Source organism: Lepisosteus platostomus, chromosome 8 (assembly GCF_059453375.1).
Source record: "Lepisosteus platostomus isolate fLepPlt1 chromosome 8, fLepPlt1.hap1, whole genome shotgun sequence".
Classification (NCBI taxonomy): domain Eukaryota; kingdom Metazoa; phylum Chordata; class Actinopteri; order Semionotiformes; family Lepisosteidae; genus Lepisosteus; species Lepisosteus platostomus.
Genome location: NC_142618.1, coordinates 15,911,948 through 15,927,919, shown reverse-complemented (window position 1 = coordinate 15,927,919; position 15,972 = coordinate 15,911,948). Strand labels below are relative to the sequence as shown.

The 15,972-nt window shown below is 47.5% G+C and overlaps 1 protein-coding gene across 1 annotated transcript; it reads left to right on the top strand.

The window, feature by feature from the left end:
* The first annotated feature begins 1,056 nt into the window (after positions 1 to 1,056).
* On the top strand, positions 1,057 to 14,125 carry LOC148656766 (uncharacterized). The gene is made up of 6 exons (XM_088642607.1): positions 1,057 to 1,483; positions 6,706 to 6,761; positions 8,050 to 8,645; positions 10,665 to 10,729; positions 11,334 to 11,482; positions 12,881 to 14,125. Exons 2-6 carry the CDS (start codon positions 6,728 to 6,730, stop codon positions 14,113 to 14,115), a joined length of 2,079 nt encoding a protein of 692 aa, XP_088498733.1. The 5' UTR covers positions 1,057 to 1,483; positions 6,706 to 6,727; the 3' UTR covers positions 14,116 to 14,125.
* The last annotated feature ends 1,847 nt before the right edge of the window (positions 14,126 to 15,972 follow it).

The window sequence follows — 15,972 nt, the reverse complement described above, 5'->3', positions numbered from 1 at the left end:
ATACTGGAAACAGGCAGACCTGACTGTCCAGAGAGGACAGGCTCAGTAACACAGCCTGGACATAGAAACTGGACACAGACAGACCTGACTGTCCAGAGAGGACAGGCTCAGTAACACAGCCTGGCCATAGAAACTGGACACAGGCAGACCTGACTGTCATGAGAGGACAGGCTCAGTGACACAGCTTGACCACAGAAACTGGACACAGACAGACTTGGCTGCCCAAAGAGGACAGGCTCAGTGACACAGCTTGACCACAGAAACTGGACAAAAGGCAGACCTGGCTGCCCAGAGAGGACAGGCGGTGCTCCCACTGCCAGAAGGGAGAAACAGAGACAGAGAAGCACTTCCTACTGCACTGTGAATTCTGGAATTAGACAAACATTCTTCCTTAAAAATAACAAACAACTTTAATCCCAGAATAGCCACTCCTGTCAGAATCAGAACAGTATCCAGTCCTACTGGGAGAGGAAACTCAGTGGAGCTGCAGCCCCAGTATATGATCCCCTGTCGCAGCCTAAGGAAGAGAAAATGAGACTGAATATTTTTTCTAAATGTCTAATAATATTTTTTGCTGTAAATTCACCCATCTAATTTCTAGCTGCTTTATCCAGTACAGGGTTGCGGGGAGCTGGAGCCAATCCCAGAAAGCAATGGGCACAGGTAAGGATATAGCCTGGACAGGATGCCAGTGAATTAATATACTGATACCAGTCCACTGCAGGGCACACAGACACTATTACACTCACACTCGCACCAGTGCCAATTTCCCCAGAAGCCAAGTAACCTACCAGTACAGTATGTCTTTGGACTGGGAGGAAACCCCCAGGAACATGGGGAGATTTTACAAACTCTACGCAGGGCCCCAGCACTGTGAGGCAGCAAAACCTGACCACTGCACCACCATACTGCTCCTTTTGCTGGAAATGTGATGACTAATTGTTTTTGCTTTGGCAACACTAACTCGTTGGTCAAGGCCATAAAGCTCTTTGAATGTGAATTTAAAGACGGAGAGGCTCAGTCATACAGAGTCTCAGTAACAGAGAGACGCAGTAAAGTCAGCAACGATGTGAAAGTCTCCGGAATACAGTGAGGCTCTTGGTAATGCAGAGTCTGAGTTAAAGTGTCTCAGTAAGACGGAATGTCTCGGTACAAGGTACAGGGTATCCGTAACGTCTTCCTGCGCTGTTACCGTTGCAGAAATCTCAAAGGTCTGAGCTGCTCCCGTTTCTGTGCCGGTGCTGTGGCTCGCCAAACCGGTTCTGGTCCTGGAGATGCTCTGATCTGGATTGTGGATATGTTACCCGGGATCTCCCAGGGAGAGGGGACGGGGGCGGAGATCTTGAGGGAGGGACACCGCAGCGCCTGACGCTCCCGAGTTCAGATTGCAGATTCCTCTTGTGTTGGAAACTTGGAGCGACAATCGCGGCAGCCGGCTGCAGACGCGCTCCCCGCCAGATCAAATATCTTATCTAACAGCCAGGTAAGTACACGGTTAGTTATCTGGGGTGGAGAAGCGGCGCTCCGCAAAACTCCCGTTCATTTTGATAGTAGAAATAGAGTCCTGTTAGCGCTCGACAGTGACAGCGGTAGTGACTGTGGCATCGAAGAGACCACAGCGATGACCAGCAGGGACTCGACGAGGGAGGGTCGCTCACTTCTTGGGCCTTGAAATGAAATGAAATGAAACACTCGAAGTGATTTGGAGTCGTGGCTCGATCTTGAAACAGACTGTACATCTGGCGACTTGTCCTTTTAGCGCCCTTCTTAGAGCAGACAGCAAGCAGGTTCACTCAGGGCGGCGAAGTGTTCGGGACAACGTTCAATTCAGGGGTGTATAATCATTGACAACCGACCTATAAACCCAGTCATTTAGTGAGCCCCTTCGTAATTCTACGAACCCTCTTTATAAACTCCCCAAAACGAGTTCTACAGTGCCCAGAAAAAAAATAAGAAAGACATTTCTCGCGCATTCTCTTAAACAGTTGATTTGTCAGACATGTTTTACAAGAGTAATTAACATCACGGCTCAGGGATTAGCTTTGGGTCGCTGTGACTGTTTTCACTAACGTCAATAGCGTGGTATTGGAATAAATGAATTAGCACAGAGAAATGTACCTCCCGCAGCGCGATCCCCACCTGCTCCACGCAGCCTGTGGAGTGAACTGGGCGCGGTGTGTGATGCGTGGTGTGTGGGGTGCGAGGGATGGCACAGGTCCTACAGATTCCTGGCGAGACTGTCGAGCTGCGGGGAACCCGACCCACCGTTTAATTAACCTGTTAATTAGCCTGTTCTTACCCTGAGTGGCGTGCGCGCTATTCTGCAGTAAAAACAACAACAGACACCAAAGGGGGAATCTCTCCGTTATTGAGTGTTGGTTAACACAAAATATCAAAGTAAGTTTTAGAATTTCCATCTGTCGCTAAATCCTTTTCTCCGGCTGCAGAGCGAGTCCATCTTAATTCTATGAACTCTCTCTGGATAGGTATAAGGTCAAAAACGAGTTCTACGGCGCCCAGGAAAAATCAAAGTAAACCTAGACACTGCCTTTAGATGTCGGGAAACTCGAAACAGTGAAAAACAATATTGATGTAGAACTATTTCAAATAAACTGGAAGTCTATCTGGAAGGATCGTGATGAGAAGTGCACACTTATATATAAGTTCTCTGAATAGCTGACGTGGAGCGTGCAAATCCTGTTAGAGCTGTGACTGAAAAAAATAATTAAATAAACCAGCAGTCACGCCGCCTGTCATTTATACCAATAACTTGTGGGGCTGCGCAGTTATGCTCTATAAACACACCGGCAGCTATAGGGAAGCTATACCCTACAAACAAGTGCGGGCGCAGCTACAGAGACTGGAAACCTGCATCTCCGAGCGAGCTGGTCAGCTTTCTAACCCATGAATTAACTCATTGACTCATTGACTCAAGACGGGGGTCAGCACGCCTGCCCGCAACTGTAGGGGTTCGGCGGGATTCAGGGCAACTTTCAATTAGATTAAGACCTATAAAACATAGCAGGGTGACTTCTAATCCACTACAGTGGTTCAATGATGTAATTAAAATCTGTTTGAGACGAAGACAACCAGAAACAAGCGGCATCAAAGTTACCCACGGGTGCAGTCGTGTGTGTCACGGCGGGGTACTGTGGGGATAGTTGTACCCTACTCTAAGTCTTTTATTCCTCTTTCTGAGGAGTCTTACTCCTTAGGCACCTTTTTTGATTTTGCTTCCGTAGGTCACAATTTTTTCAGGGTCAACCCCTCACTATACAATGGATATACAACCATTCCCATGGTTACCGTACCGGAAGTTCCCCCGTCTCTCCCCAGATTACTGTACCGGTAGCTCCATGGTAACCGTACCCGCGGGTCGGAATCTTCTCTAAAGCCCCCGTTTCCGCCCGCGCGCCTCCTTCGGCCCTCAGATGGGCAGACTGGAAACGTTCGGAGAAGACATGAATTTACTGAAGGACCTGACAGCTGCATCAAAATAACGCCATATACGTTAGAATTTGGCTGACGGTTTTAACTGATAAGATGCTTACAACTGTATAGCGATGGTTTTACTGGAGCAAGCAGTGTTGGGTACCCACACACACACTTCACTTCAGGCGTCCTCAATCCTAACCTCTAATCCCCCGCATTTTCAGATTGTGATAAAAAATCAACAGAGAACATCAAATGTACTTGCTACTTTAACATTACACAGTAAAACATATATATTTAATGAAGGGAGTTATAAAATAACTCAAATATTTTTCTATGCTGGTTTAGCCTCTGTTTAACGAGTGTGTTTTGTAAAGCTAAACTGTGTCTTGTTTTCCACTCAGCAGTCTCGCCCAGCCTCCTCGGCAAGATTAGGTTTCCGATTCTAGGAAGATTTGTCTTGGTTTAAAGAGAAACCTGTTAGTCCTGTATCCCGAACCCGTATCAGGAAAAGTTGCAACCTGGATTTGACATCACCTTCGCCAATTTAAACTGGCCTGTGCATGCCCAGAGCTCTCCCTCCCCGCACTGTGTCTGAAGAACACACGTCCATTCTTCAAGGAGCTGGAGACATTCACGGCGGATTGAGTGTTATTCCAGAGCATGCAGGATTGCAGATGAAAACGCAATCTAAAAATGTTTTCATCTGGTTAAGAAACGGTTTTAACCCTGCCGATCGTGGCGTTTTCCTCTCCCTCCGGCCAGTCCCTGCAATTTACGACGCCCCGTTTCAGAGCCGGGTGAAATAGGCTTCCTACGTGTCGGTTTGACCCGCTCGGACCATGTCGGAGGACAGGACTCCGCGCCCTCGCCCTGTAGCGCACACGGGGCCGCTAGCTCCGCCCCCTCGCGGTGTCCCGTTACCGCACGGCAACCGGCTAAGCCTGCACCGTACAACAGACCGTGCCTAGGGTCATCAGATCAACATCGACAGGGAGGAGGAGGTTAGAAAATAAACGGACAATAATTATAACGCTGGGTGGCACGGTGACGCAGTGGTTAGCAAGGCAGTCTGACTCTCGGCGCGGGGTTCCGCTCCTGGGGTGCTGTCTGTGTGGAGTTGGTATGTTCTCCTCAGGATCGTGTGGGTTTCCTCCCACAGTCTGCAGACATGCTGGTAGGTTTATTTGCTTCTGGGGAAACCGTCTCAGGCAAGAGTGTGGGTGTGAGTGTCCTGTGGCGGACTGGTGTCCTGTCCAGGGTGTATCCCACCTTGCGCCCCTGAATTGATTAATTGATTAATAATAATAATCATCATCATAATCGTCATCGCCTCAATCTAGATCGTCGTAACCCACATTCCAAAATAGAGAAGCTGGTTCAGATCCCGAGAGGGACGGTGCTCCTGTTGCGTGGGTTCGTATCTCTTCCGCAGTAAACAGTCTGCCCCTCCTGGCCGGAACCGATACGTGACCTGCCTGGTTGAAGGGGAGAGGACTTGTCTTGAGGGGATTTGTCTTGAGGAAGAGGCGAAATTGAATCACACAGCAACCCCGGGGATGGGAGGAGCTGAGTGGGGTCACAAACTCGAGCGCTAAAAGGAATTCTTTACGCAAAGGGTGGTGGGAGTGTGGAACAAGCTGCCCAGCTGTATTGTTGAAGCCGACTCCCTGGTATCTTTCATAACTTAGCTGGAGGAGATGCTGGCATCAATTAAGTCCTGACATAAAACGAACTAACTGAGTTGGCTGAATTACTTCCTACCAGTTCTGCAAACTGTCTTCTATGAAACTACAGCCAGGCTTGCTGTTTTGAGCACAAACAGGCGAACGCTGGAACTTGTCTTGACGAGGGTGTGTAATGCAAACAGTAGGCAGTGGCCGTGCTTTTGTTCCAGATTGACTGTTTCTTTCCAAAGGCGTGTGTCTGTTCAGGGGTCTGGGCTGATTACCAAGAGGTTGCACGTTCAAATACTGGGCGGAGCATAGCTCTCATACCCCTGAGCAAGGCACTTTGCTCGGAGCAGTTGTCACACACCCAGCTGAGTAAATGATAAATGGGGACAAACGCAAGTCACGTTGGATGAAAAGCTTCGATCAAATTAAGACTTACAGTATTACAACTCCACGCTTTTGTAGATCACTTTCCATCTTACAGCAGTTCCTAACCCGGGTCCTGGTGACCCACACTACTGATGGTGTTCATTCCAGCCCACCCTCATTAGATCATTGAAGTCCTGCCTGATCTCAGAAGCTGCTTCAGTTGAATTTGTTTCTTGTCGCAGGTCTGGGATTCTATTTCACCTACACAATACAATAATAATGGTTCAAGCTCCAACATCTTTAAGAGCCGGGAACAAACAGTTCCGATCAACCTTCTTATTAAGTCCATGAAAGTTTGATTGTCTAACTGAAGGCTTAGCTGGAACAAAACCCAACAGGTGTGTGGGTCACCTGGGTCAGGACTGGGCCGACACGGGAATGACGGAGGAACTGTCCTCCTTCCTCGAGAGGCTCCAGCAGCAGGTGCCTCCCAGCGCGAGGCGTCCAGCCGTTTCTCGAAAGAAACCAGGGTACTGGCTTCAACAACATGGCTGGTCAGCTTGTTCCGCACCCCCACCACCCACTGTGCACAAAACTGCCTCCTGTTGTCAGGTTTAAATGTTGTTTTGTCCTCTGATTCGTGTTTCAGTGTTCATTCTGAAGACATCCTAAGTGCTTGCATTGAGAACTTGGGTCAGGTCCCCTCAATCTTCTTTGTTCATGACTAGCGAGACTCAGCCTGTCAGTGTGGGACACTCCCTTCAGACTAAAGAGTTTCAGTTTCTTCAGCCTGTCAGTGTGGGACACTCCCTTCAGACTAAAGAGACTCAGTTCCTTCACCCTGTCAGTGTGGAACACTGCCTTCGGATTAAAGAGACAGTTCCTTAAGCCTGTCAGTGTGGGACACTCCCTTCAGACTAAAGAGACCCAGTTCCTTCAGCCTGTCAATGTAGGACACTCCCTTCAAACTAAAGAGCCTCAGTTATATATTATATTAATGTGTTTTCTCAATAAACTGAACTATTACTATTACAGACACTAATAATAAAAAGACTGGAGAGGATGACTGGATTTACTTTACTGTAATGCGGTTACTTCATGGCGCTGTTATTCGATATACTGCTCTTTCACCAGCCCTCCCTACCACACAGAAATACATGAACAGATGTATTTCAGATATCAGTGACACCTCACTTGTGTCCTTACCTGTTCTTCCTGTTGGTATTTACAGGCTCCAGCCCTGCAGGACCAGGATGTGGATTCGGAGCTCTCTGTGCCTTCTGTTTGGTGAGTCACGCTGTTGGTTTTAGGATTGGGAGCAGGAACGCCCTGTGGCTCATCAGGAGGTTTGGGTAGAAAGCTCTTGAGCAAACAGAGCTGTTACTGGATCTTGTTCAGCGGAGCGTTCTGTCATTTTAAGACCTGAAATACCTTACTACTGATATGACAGAGCTCTCCTGTGTTGAGCATATGAATGTCTTACATGTTGCTGATTCTATTAGGTATCTGTGTTTCATTAACCTGTGTAATACAGTAGATGCTGTCCCACACTGAGGGCACAACTGTGGTGTCAGTTTGTCATCTCTTCAGGAACCCCACAGTACCGAGCCCTCTGACTCCTGCCGCCATCCTTTCACCAGAAATCCCAGCTTCCCGCGGCAGTCAGAGGGCCCGGGACCGGAGTCCGAGATGGAATTTGGAGCCAGTGATGAAATGTTCTGCAGCAGCTCCTGCAGAGGCTGGACGCACCTCGTTTCACACCGAATTCCCCCAAAGTTCAAACATCTCCCAGGAAATGTAGTCCCTTCCAGGAAATCTCTCTGAAAGAGTACAATCTGAAAACATCATTCCCACAATGCCTTGGGACTGCTCCCGTAGGGAGCCTTCGTGCTGGGCGTGAGCCCTCACAAGGGCCGGCCAGGGCTAAACTAGCAGGCAGCCTGTCACGGATGTCGGAAGGGCATGCCGTGGAATGGCCAGAAGAGCAATAAAGACCATAAGCGTAGCGGTAAAAGGGGGCAACAGGGAGGTTAGCCCAGGCTCAGGGGGTCAGACGAGGTCGGTATAGAAACCTATGCCCTCAGGCCACGGACTTGGGGCGACATGGTGCTAGGCGGGTCTCAGGGCATCCGTACCCTCAATGCTGAGCGAGGAGCAGAGCAGACACAGGAAGTAAATAGGCTACACAACAAGACACACCGGAAAGACATGAATGATCACAGGGAACTAGGAACAGGACAGAAGTAGAGCGCCCTCTAGGTGCACAGGGTGCGGCAGAGTCTAATCCTCCAGCAGACACACTCTGTCATCGTTTCAGCCAGGGAACCAGAGCGAGCAGGGTTTCAGAAGCTCCTCTGTCAGCGTGTGCCTGTCTTCCAGGCTGCATGTCTCTGCTGGGTTCCTGCAGTAAAAGTACAGTGAAGTGTAATGTGTCATCGGGGTTAAAACATTGGAGGTGTGAACTCTTTGGGGTCAGGGGAAAGCAGACGTGAGCTGTCATGTACAAATGCAGGATTTTGAGCCCCCACAAGGGGGCGTCTCTTTCTCAGACTGATTCCTCCTCATTTTGACACAGCTGCTGCCTGTGTGCTGCCTACATCCGCTCCAGACTCGGGCAGCACGACTTCCGCAGCAACTACTGCCTCCAGGTTGGCCGAGAGCAGCACATCGGGAGCTGGAGTCACAGCGCCCCCTACAGGGACACAAGCGAATGTAACCTCTGCAGCTGGGGATCCACATTTAACACAAACCCCGGGAGGAACTTCTGCAGTCTCCACACAGACAACACCGGGCTCAGGGGCCCCAGCACAAACCACAGCCTCAGCCGTGACTACCCACCCCCAGGCCACGCCAGGCGGGACGAGCTCAGACAGCCCCACAGGTTCAGGGGAACAGGGGATCCAGTCGACCACATCTTCCGTTACAGTGGCGTCTACAGCGGCCTTAACAACGCTCCCTGGGGCAGCTCAGACCACACCTTCGACAGCCACTGCAAACACAACTGGAGCTACAGCGCCCCCTGGTGGCACCACTGGGGCCGCCACCGCGACGGGGACTCCTGCTCCCGCCGTCCGCCAGCTGAGCTTCAGCCTGGACCAAACTTTCATCCCTCAGCTCTCCGACAACACCTCCCCGGAGTTTCAGGGCTTAGCCAGGAACATCAGCACTGAGGTAAATCGTCTTTTCACCCATCCGTCCATCAGTCAACTAACCAATCAATCCATCAGTTAATCAACTAATCAACCAATCAGTAAGTCAACCAATCCATCAATCCACCCATCAATCAGTTAATCAACGAATCAATCAATAAGTCAGTCAATCTATCCATTTATCCATCTATCCGTCCACCCATCAATCCATAATCAACTAATCAGTCCATTCATCCATTCACCCATCTGTCCATAAATCCATACATCCCTCAATTAATGATTAGATACGTGATTGATTGATTGATTGATGGACAGGGTTAACAAGCAGAAAAGAACAAAGCAGATATAAAGCCAGATCAAAGTCAAACACGTTTGTAAATTCCTTGCAGTTTAGCAATCCAGTCTGTAGATGCACACAGTCATTTCTCCATCTGAAGACCCTCCGGGGGCCAGATCCTGAAGCAGCTTGTTTGTTTGGCTTGTTTGCCTGAAGGAGATGACAGTGATGGTTAAAGATGTCGACTTGAGTGTTTGATTCATCTCCCTGTTTGCTCGTGGATGCTGTTTCGATAACTATGCAATTAAAACAGTAGGCTGAGGGTTCAAGTCCCTGTTGTGCACCCTGCAGTGAATCTTGAGTGAGATCCTCCACCCCAGGTGCTCCAGACCTCCCAGCTGGGGACAGCATTGGGTGGGAGGTGATCCCTGTGTCTCATCCTGGGGGGGTGACAGGTCACCCTCTGTCCACTCTTGACACTACCCTAACCAGGATGAGCTCTGGGCTGCTGGCCTGGCCTTTCCCTTCCACCTCAGTGCACAGTGAACACAGTCACAACAGGACAATAGGCAGAGTTTGCTTTCCTCCAGGTGGTTCAGCTTTGTGTAGCTAAGCAGCAGGCAGCTGGAAAAGCAGCAGACCTGGTTCTGGGGAGAGCAAGGTCAGCTCAGAGGGCAGCCAGGATCTGTGTCAGCTGGAAACCTGCTGACTCTGCTCGCCGTTTGCTGACCCGGCGCTGGCTGGGTTCCCTTTGCCGTCGAGAAGCTGCAGATCACCGGGCCGTGAGAACCCGGGACGAGAGGCGTGCGTCCAAAACAGAGCGACAGTCGGACAGCAGCGGCAAGCTGATAGGCTGCATCTCATCAGGGCGAACCTGACGGGCACTGTTCACGCCTAGCGCAGAGTCCAGCGGACAGCTGACACAGACCTGCTGATTAGCAACTGGTGATTGGACTTTGGTGTGCAGATCATCCAAAAAGATCAGGAATTTCTTCACACACAGGGTGAAATCATTCAGACAGGAGTTTTTATCACAGATGTTTAAAAAAGATCATCTGTAGAGGCTCCTCAGTCACAATGTTGGGGTTTAGTTCGGTACTGTATCGTGTGGATTTGACCTAGACTAGTGTAATCCATCCGGTTACAGTACGTTCAATTCAGTTTATTTGTCACATGCACAAAATACATTAAGGAAACACCGAAACATAAAGGCAGCACAGCAGCAGCAGCAATAAAACGTTCAATAACACACAACTTAAAAAAACACATCAGTGTGAGTCAGGGGTAGGGGTAGAGTTCAGTAATCTGACAGCTTGTGGGAAGAACCTCTCTCTGAATCTGGAGGTTTGTGTCTTTATGCTCCTATAACGCTGACCAGAGGGAAGGGGGGAGAAGAGTGAAAAACCAGGATGATTGTTGTCCTTAGCGATACTTCCAGCCTTCCTGAGACAACAAGTTGTGGAAATATTAACAGTAGAGGAGAGCTGGACTCCAATGCTGGACTGGGCTGACCTGATCACCCCTGGTATCACCTTCCAGTAAGATAACGAGCTGCTGCCAAACCACACTGTCATCCCACACGTGAGCACACTCAGCAGAGCTCTTGTAGAACATAGGAAGGGTAGTTGCAGATAAACCAAAGTATGTCTGAAAGATAGTCCACGCACGATACAGACATGCTCTCCAAAGGCACTGGGATGGCAAAGTCAGCACAGAATGCAGAAAAGACCATTAAAAATGTCCTACTCTTCCTGTTTTTGTCAGCTGAACAAGGTCTACTCTGCAAAGTTCAATGAAACCTTCCTCGGGTCTGTAGTGAGACATCTCAGGTGAGCAGAAAGCCCTCCATTTCAATTTTATTTTTTTCCAAAGAGCATGACATTTTAAGGCAAGTTCTCTGCATGTCCATGCTTTAACCCAACTGTTAACTTCCTGCTTGAAGCCTTATCCCTCACTATCTCCAGTGCCAACACAAACCTAAGCAGAATCACCCAGACTCGGGTTCCAGTCCTAGCTGCTCTTATGTAGAATATAACACTACTTCTGTTCCCAAAGTGCTCCTTGGCTCAAATCCATAACCCTTTTTCAAATCCTAACCCTAACCTGGATTCTAATGCCTCCACAACTTTTAACCCTAAAACTAGGACTGGATCTAAGACCAACTTTAAACCAGTCCCAGAGCCCAACTGCATCTCCAGTCACATCCCTGCTTTTTTTTCCTTGAACCAAATCCCGACTCTTATCTGCCTTCCTTCCACTGACACAACATCTCAATTCAATTCAATTCAATTTATTTTTATATAGCGCCTTGGGGCAACCTTGTTGTTGAATTGAATTGAAATGTTGTGTCCACATCTGCACAACAGCCCTTTCCCTGATTGTGCCGCTCTCGCCTCCGGAGGCTCGGGATTAAAGATTCCTCTCCTCCCTCAGGAATGGCTCCGTTGTGGCAGACGTCGAGCTGCAGTTCAGAAGTCAGGCGTCGGCCCCAAGTCCGCAGGAGGTCAAGGTCACTCTTCAAGGCGCGGTTCAGAGCGGCTCTTTCCCTCTGCCTGTGAATACCTCCACCATCCAAGCCCAGGGTACATTCACCACACTTTTTCCTGAGGGAATGAGCTCAGGCTCCTGTCGTTGTGCGCAGACAAGCATGATCTTTCATCCCCAGGCCGGTCGACTGCACAGAAGAGAGTTGTAGTTAGTCTCGCTGTCGCCCTCTAAAGGCCTTTCCAAGGAAGAAGGGGGCGTGGGCGAGGACCAGAACTGGGGTACCTAGTCTTGTGATTATTGCAGACTGGTGTGGATCGAAGGGGCTCTAAATCATCCAGGTGGAGCTGCACATTGGTGGTGGTGGAGGGGATCCCCATTACCTGTAAAGCGCTTTGAGTGGAGTGTCCAGAAAAGCGCTATATAACGCAAGCAATTATTAATTTATTATTATAATTATTATTATTATTAAAGCACTGGCTTCCGAGCATATGACCCAGGAAGGACCAGGTGTGTGTCCTGTGCCCCTTCACTCAGGTCCTTCAGGGTCTGAGGATGTACAACTCAAAGTGCAGAATTTAAAACAATGGTTAATGAATTGCATTTACAATTGAGCAAGATGGGCCGAATGGCCTCCTGTTGTTTGGAAGTGTTTTTAGGTGCTTAGTACAGCGCAAAAGCAGGACCACATTTCGAATATTGCAAACAGACAGATTTCAAGGGTTAAATGAATGTTCTGCACTGACAGGCTGAAGGAACCGCATCTCTTTAGTCTGAAGGGAGGGTCCCACACTGACAGGGTGAAGGAACTGAGTCTCTTTAGTCTGAAGGGAGTGTCCCACACTGACAGGGTGAAGGAACTGAGTCTCTTTAGTCCAAAGGGAGTGTTCCATACTGACAGGCTTTTGAATTTAAGAAGTCAAAATTCTTAAAAGCTCTGACACACCAGAGTTCACAAGTGGAAACGATGTGGAAGTGCATTAAAAACTGAGAGCAGGAACCACTTATTTACACATAGGGTGGTGGGAGTGTGGATCAAGCTTTCAGTTGTAATGTTGAAGCCAATACCCTGGTGTCTTTAAAAAATGGTTGGATTAGATCCCACAGCTTCATCTTTCCTCTACAGTACAGGGAATGGAATTGAAGCAACAGACAAGTTGCAAACTGTGTTTAATAAGAAATTAACAGACAATCCCATGTTTAGATAACAACATGGCTTGAAAACAAGGTAATTTGTCTTCAAACAGAGAACAGAAGCTTGTTTGTAATAGCACTATATATACACCTATACTATATATTTATATTTTAGGTTAAAAAAGTACATGGGTATTTTGACAAAAACATTGTATTTCCCACTCTGAATGCAAATTAGCAGAACTAAAAATAAGCCCATTTTCTTACAGCTGATCAGTCTCCACCAGACAGTTCCCAACAGCAGCCTGTTATAAAGGATTTCTCTGTCATTGTGTCTCTTCTCTTTCATACATTGTCTACAGAAGCGTCGACACCTGGCATGACATCCATCCCATCTACAACAACTGGAGCTCATCACATCACTACGGCAACCCCATCAGCAAATGCCACATCAGGACCAGTGGCTGTGACCACAGCTGAGCTGAGCACTAACATAACTACCATAACTGCAGCACCTAAAGCGACCACATTATATCTTAATACAACACTACTAAATGCAGATACATTAACATCTTCCCCAAATACAACTGTTATCAACATGACTACAGTAACATCTTCCCCAAATACAGCTGTTACCAACACAACTACAGTAACAAATCACCCAAATACATCTGTTATTAACATGACTACACTAACAACATTGCCAAATATGACAGAATTTAACATGACTACAGTAACAACATACCCGAATACAACTAATTCTAACACGACTACAATAACAACATTCCCGAATGTGACAGAATTTAACATGACTACAGTAACAACATTCCCGAATGTGACAGAATTTAACATGACCACAGTAACAACATTCCCGAATACAACTAAATTTAACACTACAGTAACAACACTCCCAAATGTGACGGTAACAACATTCCCAAATACAACTAATTTTAACACAACTACAGTAACAACATTCTCGAATACAACTAATTTTAACACGACCACAGTAACAACATTCCCAAATGTGACAGAATTTAACATGACCACAGTAACAATATTCCCAAATACAACTAAATTTAACACTACAGTAACAACATTCCCAAATACAACTAATTTTAACACAACTACAGTAACAACATTCCCGAATGTGACAGAATTTAACATGACCACAGTAACAACATTCCCAAATACAACTAAATTTAACACTACAGTAACAACATTCCCAAATACAACTAATTTTAACACAACTACAGTAACAACATTCTCGAATACAACTAAGTTTAACACAACTACAGTAACAACATTCACAAATGTGACAGTAACAACATTCCCAAATACAACTAAGTTTAACACAACTACAGTAACAACATTCCCAAATGTGACACAATTTAACATGACTACAGTAACAACATTCCCGAATAAATTTAACATGACTACAGTAACAACATTCCCAAATACTACAATCAATGCCACCCAGACAACAGTGCAAACCATCACTCCAGGTGAGACAGTCTCAGTCTTTTCTCTCATTTTCCTAACAGATGTGAAAATGCATATTCATCTGGTCGCTTGGCCAGTCCTCTCCTTCTTGGCTTGACGTGCTAATTCTCAGCTGCTCTGGCCCACTCCAGCGATCAATGGCACGTCTGTCACCACAACCTCTTCAACAACGAGCCCGGATCCCACCTCTGTTCCATTCGGCCTCAGACTTCTCCAGAATTTCATCCCGGAATATAAGAACACCTCCTCGTCACAATACAAGGCCCTTGTTGGGGAAATTTGTCGGACAGTAAGCATCCTTAATCAAAGTTTACAAAGCTATGCCGGTGTTTTCCTAATGATTTCATGTGCTCTGACTTTGACAGAATATAACATTAGCCCATTTGCACTATCTCTTCAGTTTGCTTATGAGGAGAGATTTAACCCAAGAATCTTATCTGCATTTTTCTTGAGAGATTCCAGCGTATCTATTTTGACAATATGGCTGAATTGGTTGTTCCAGACTTTTTAATTCTTTGTGTACCTCATTCTGTTGCTAGTTTTAAATGCACATCCCTGTAATGTGTGGCCTCTAAATGATTCGGTATATTTAGCCTATCACTGTAGGCTTCTTTTAAGACTTTTTAAGAAATTCAGTTCCTTCAGCCTGTCAGTGTGGGACACTCCATTCAGACTAAAGAGACTCAGTTCTTTTAGTCTGTCAGTGTGGGGACACTCCCTTCGGACTAAAGAGACTCAGTTCCTTTAGTACTGTTAGTGTGGGACACTCTTCGGACTAAAGAGATCACTCAGTGACTTTGTAAATGAGTGAAACAGAGAGCTCTGGCTCTCATTTCTCTATCTTGTAGAGAATCGCAGTGCTGAATATGTGTCCGTTCCTCTAGGATTATAGTAATGTCTGTGTTCAGCACTGTCAGACTCTGGGACTGAAAGAAAAGAGTCCTGAGTCTTGACTGTTACTTGTTCCTGTTTTCCAGCTGGACTCAACATTAAGGAGACTGTTTCGGGGTTTCCAGAGCTGTGGGAGAATATCCCTCAGGTAATGTAGGGGTGCCTACAATCTTGATTTTCTTCCAGGGGTGATACTTGTAAACAGAGCCCTGCCATTCCTGAGTTTCCCTCTGCTCTGTGGTGTTGGCAGTGGCACCTGATTCCTTGTCTGGTAGCTTCTGTCTTTTCTGCTCTTCTCTCGGTCCAGTGCTCTGACGGTGTCCCCCTGTCCTGTCCTGTCCCTGCAGCTCGGGCTCGGTGCTTGTGGACGGTCAGCTCCAGTTTGACTCGGCCTCCTCCACCCCGAGCAGCTCGGACACCGTTCGGGCCCTGAAATCAGCCACCACCTCAGGCAACCTCGGCTCCATCCCTGTGGACACAGAGAGTCTGAGATCTGGCAGTAAGTGACCTTGACACTGATCCTGACCCCCAAACCTGACCTTGACCCTAGCCAAATCCCTGATCCCTAACTCCGACCTTGACTCTGATCTCAGTTAATATGTCCCTCCGTCAGGACTGTAGACTATGTTAATCTGATTCACTTGGACAGAAACTGGGTCAGCTCAGTCTCTAAGAGCCCCAGTCCTTCAGTCAGGACTGTAAATTAGTGTAAATCTGACTCACATGGACAGAAACTGGGTCGGTTCAGTCTGTGTGAACCCCAGTCCTTCAGTCAAGACTGAAGATCAGTGTTAATCTGACTCACCTGGACAGTAACTGGGTCAGTTCAGTCTCTGAGAGCCCCAGTCCAGTCAAGACCGTAGAGCAGTGTTCTACAGTTCAGATGTCAGGTGCCCATTCAAGCCCTTAATTAAGAAGCTATTCAGTCTGTTTAACTGGCCCCTCTCTTGCTCCAGATGTCAGCCTCAGCACACTGTCCCCCCTGGAGGTGAAAGTGCAGCTGCTCATCGCAGAGCCCTACATCTCCCAGTCCCTACCATACGCATCTCTCAGCAACTGGGTG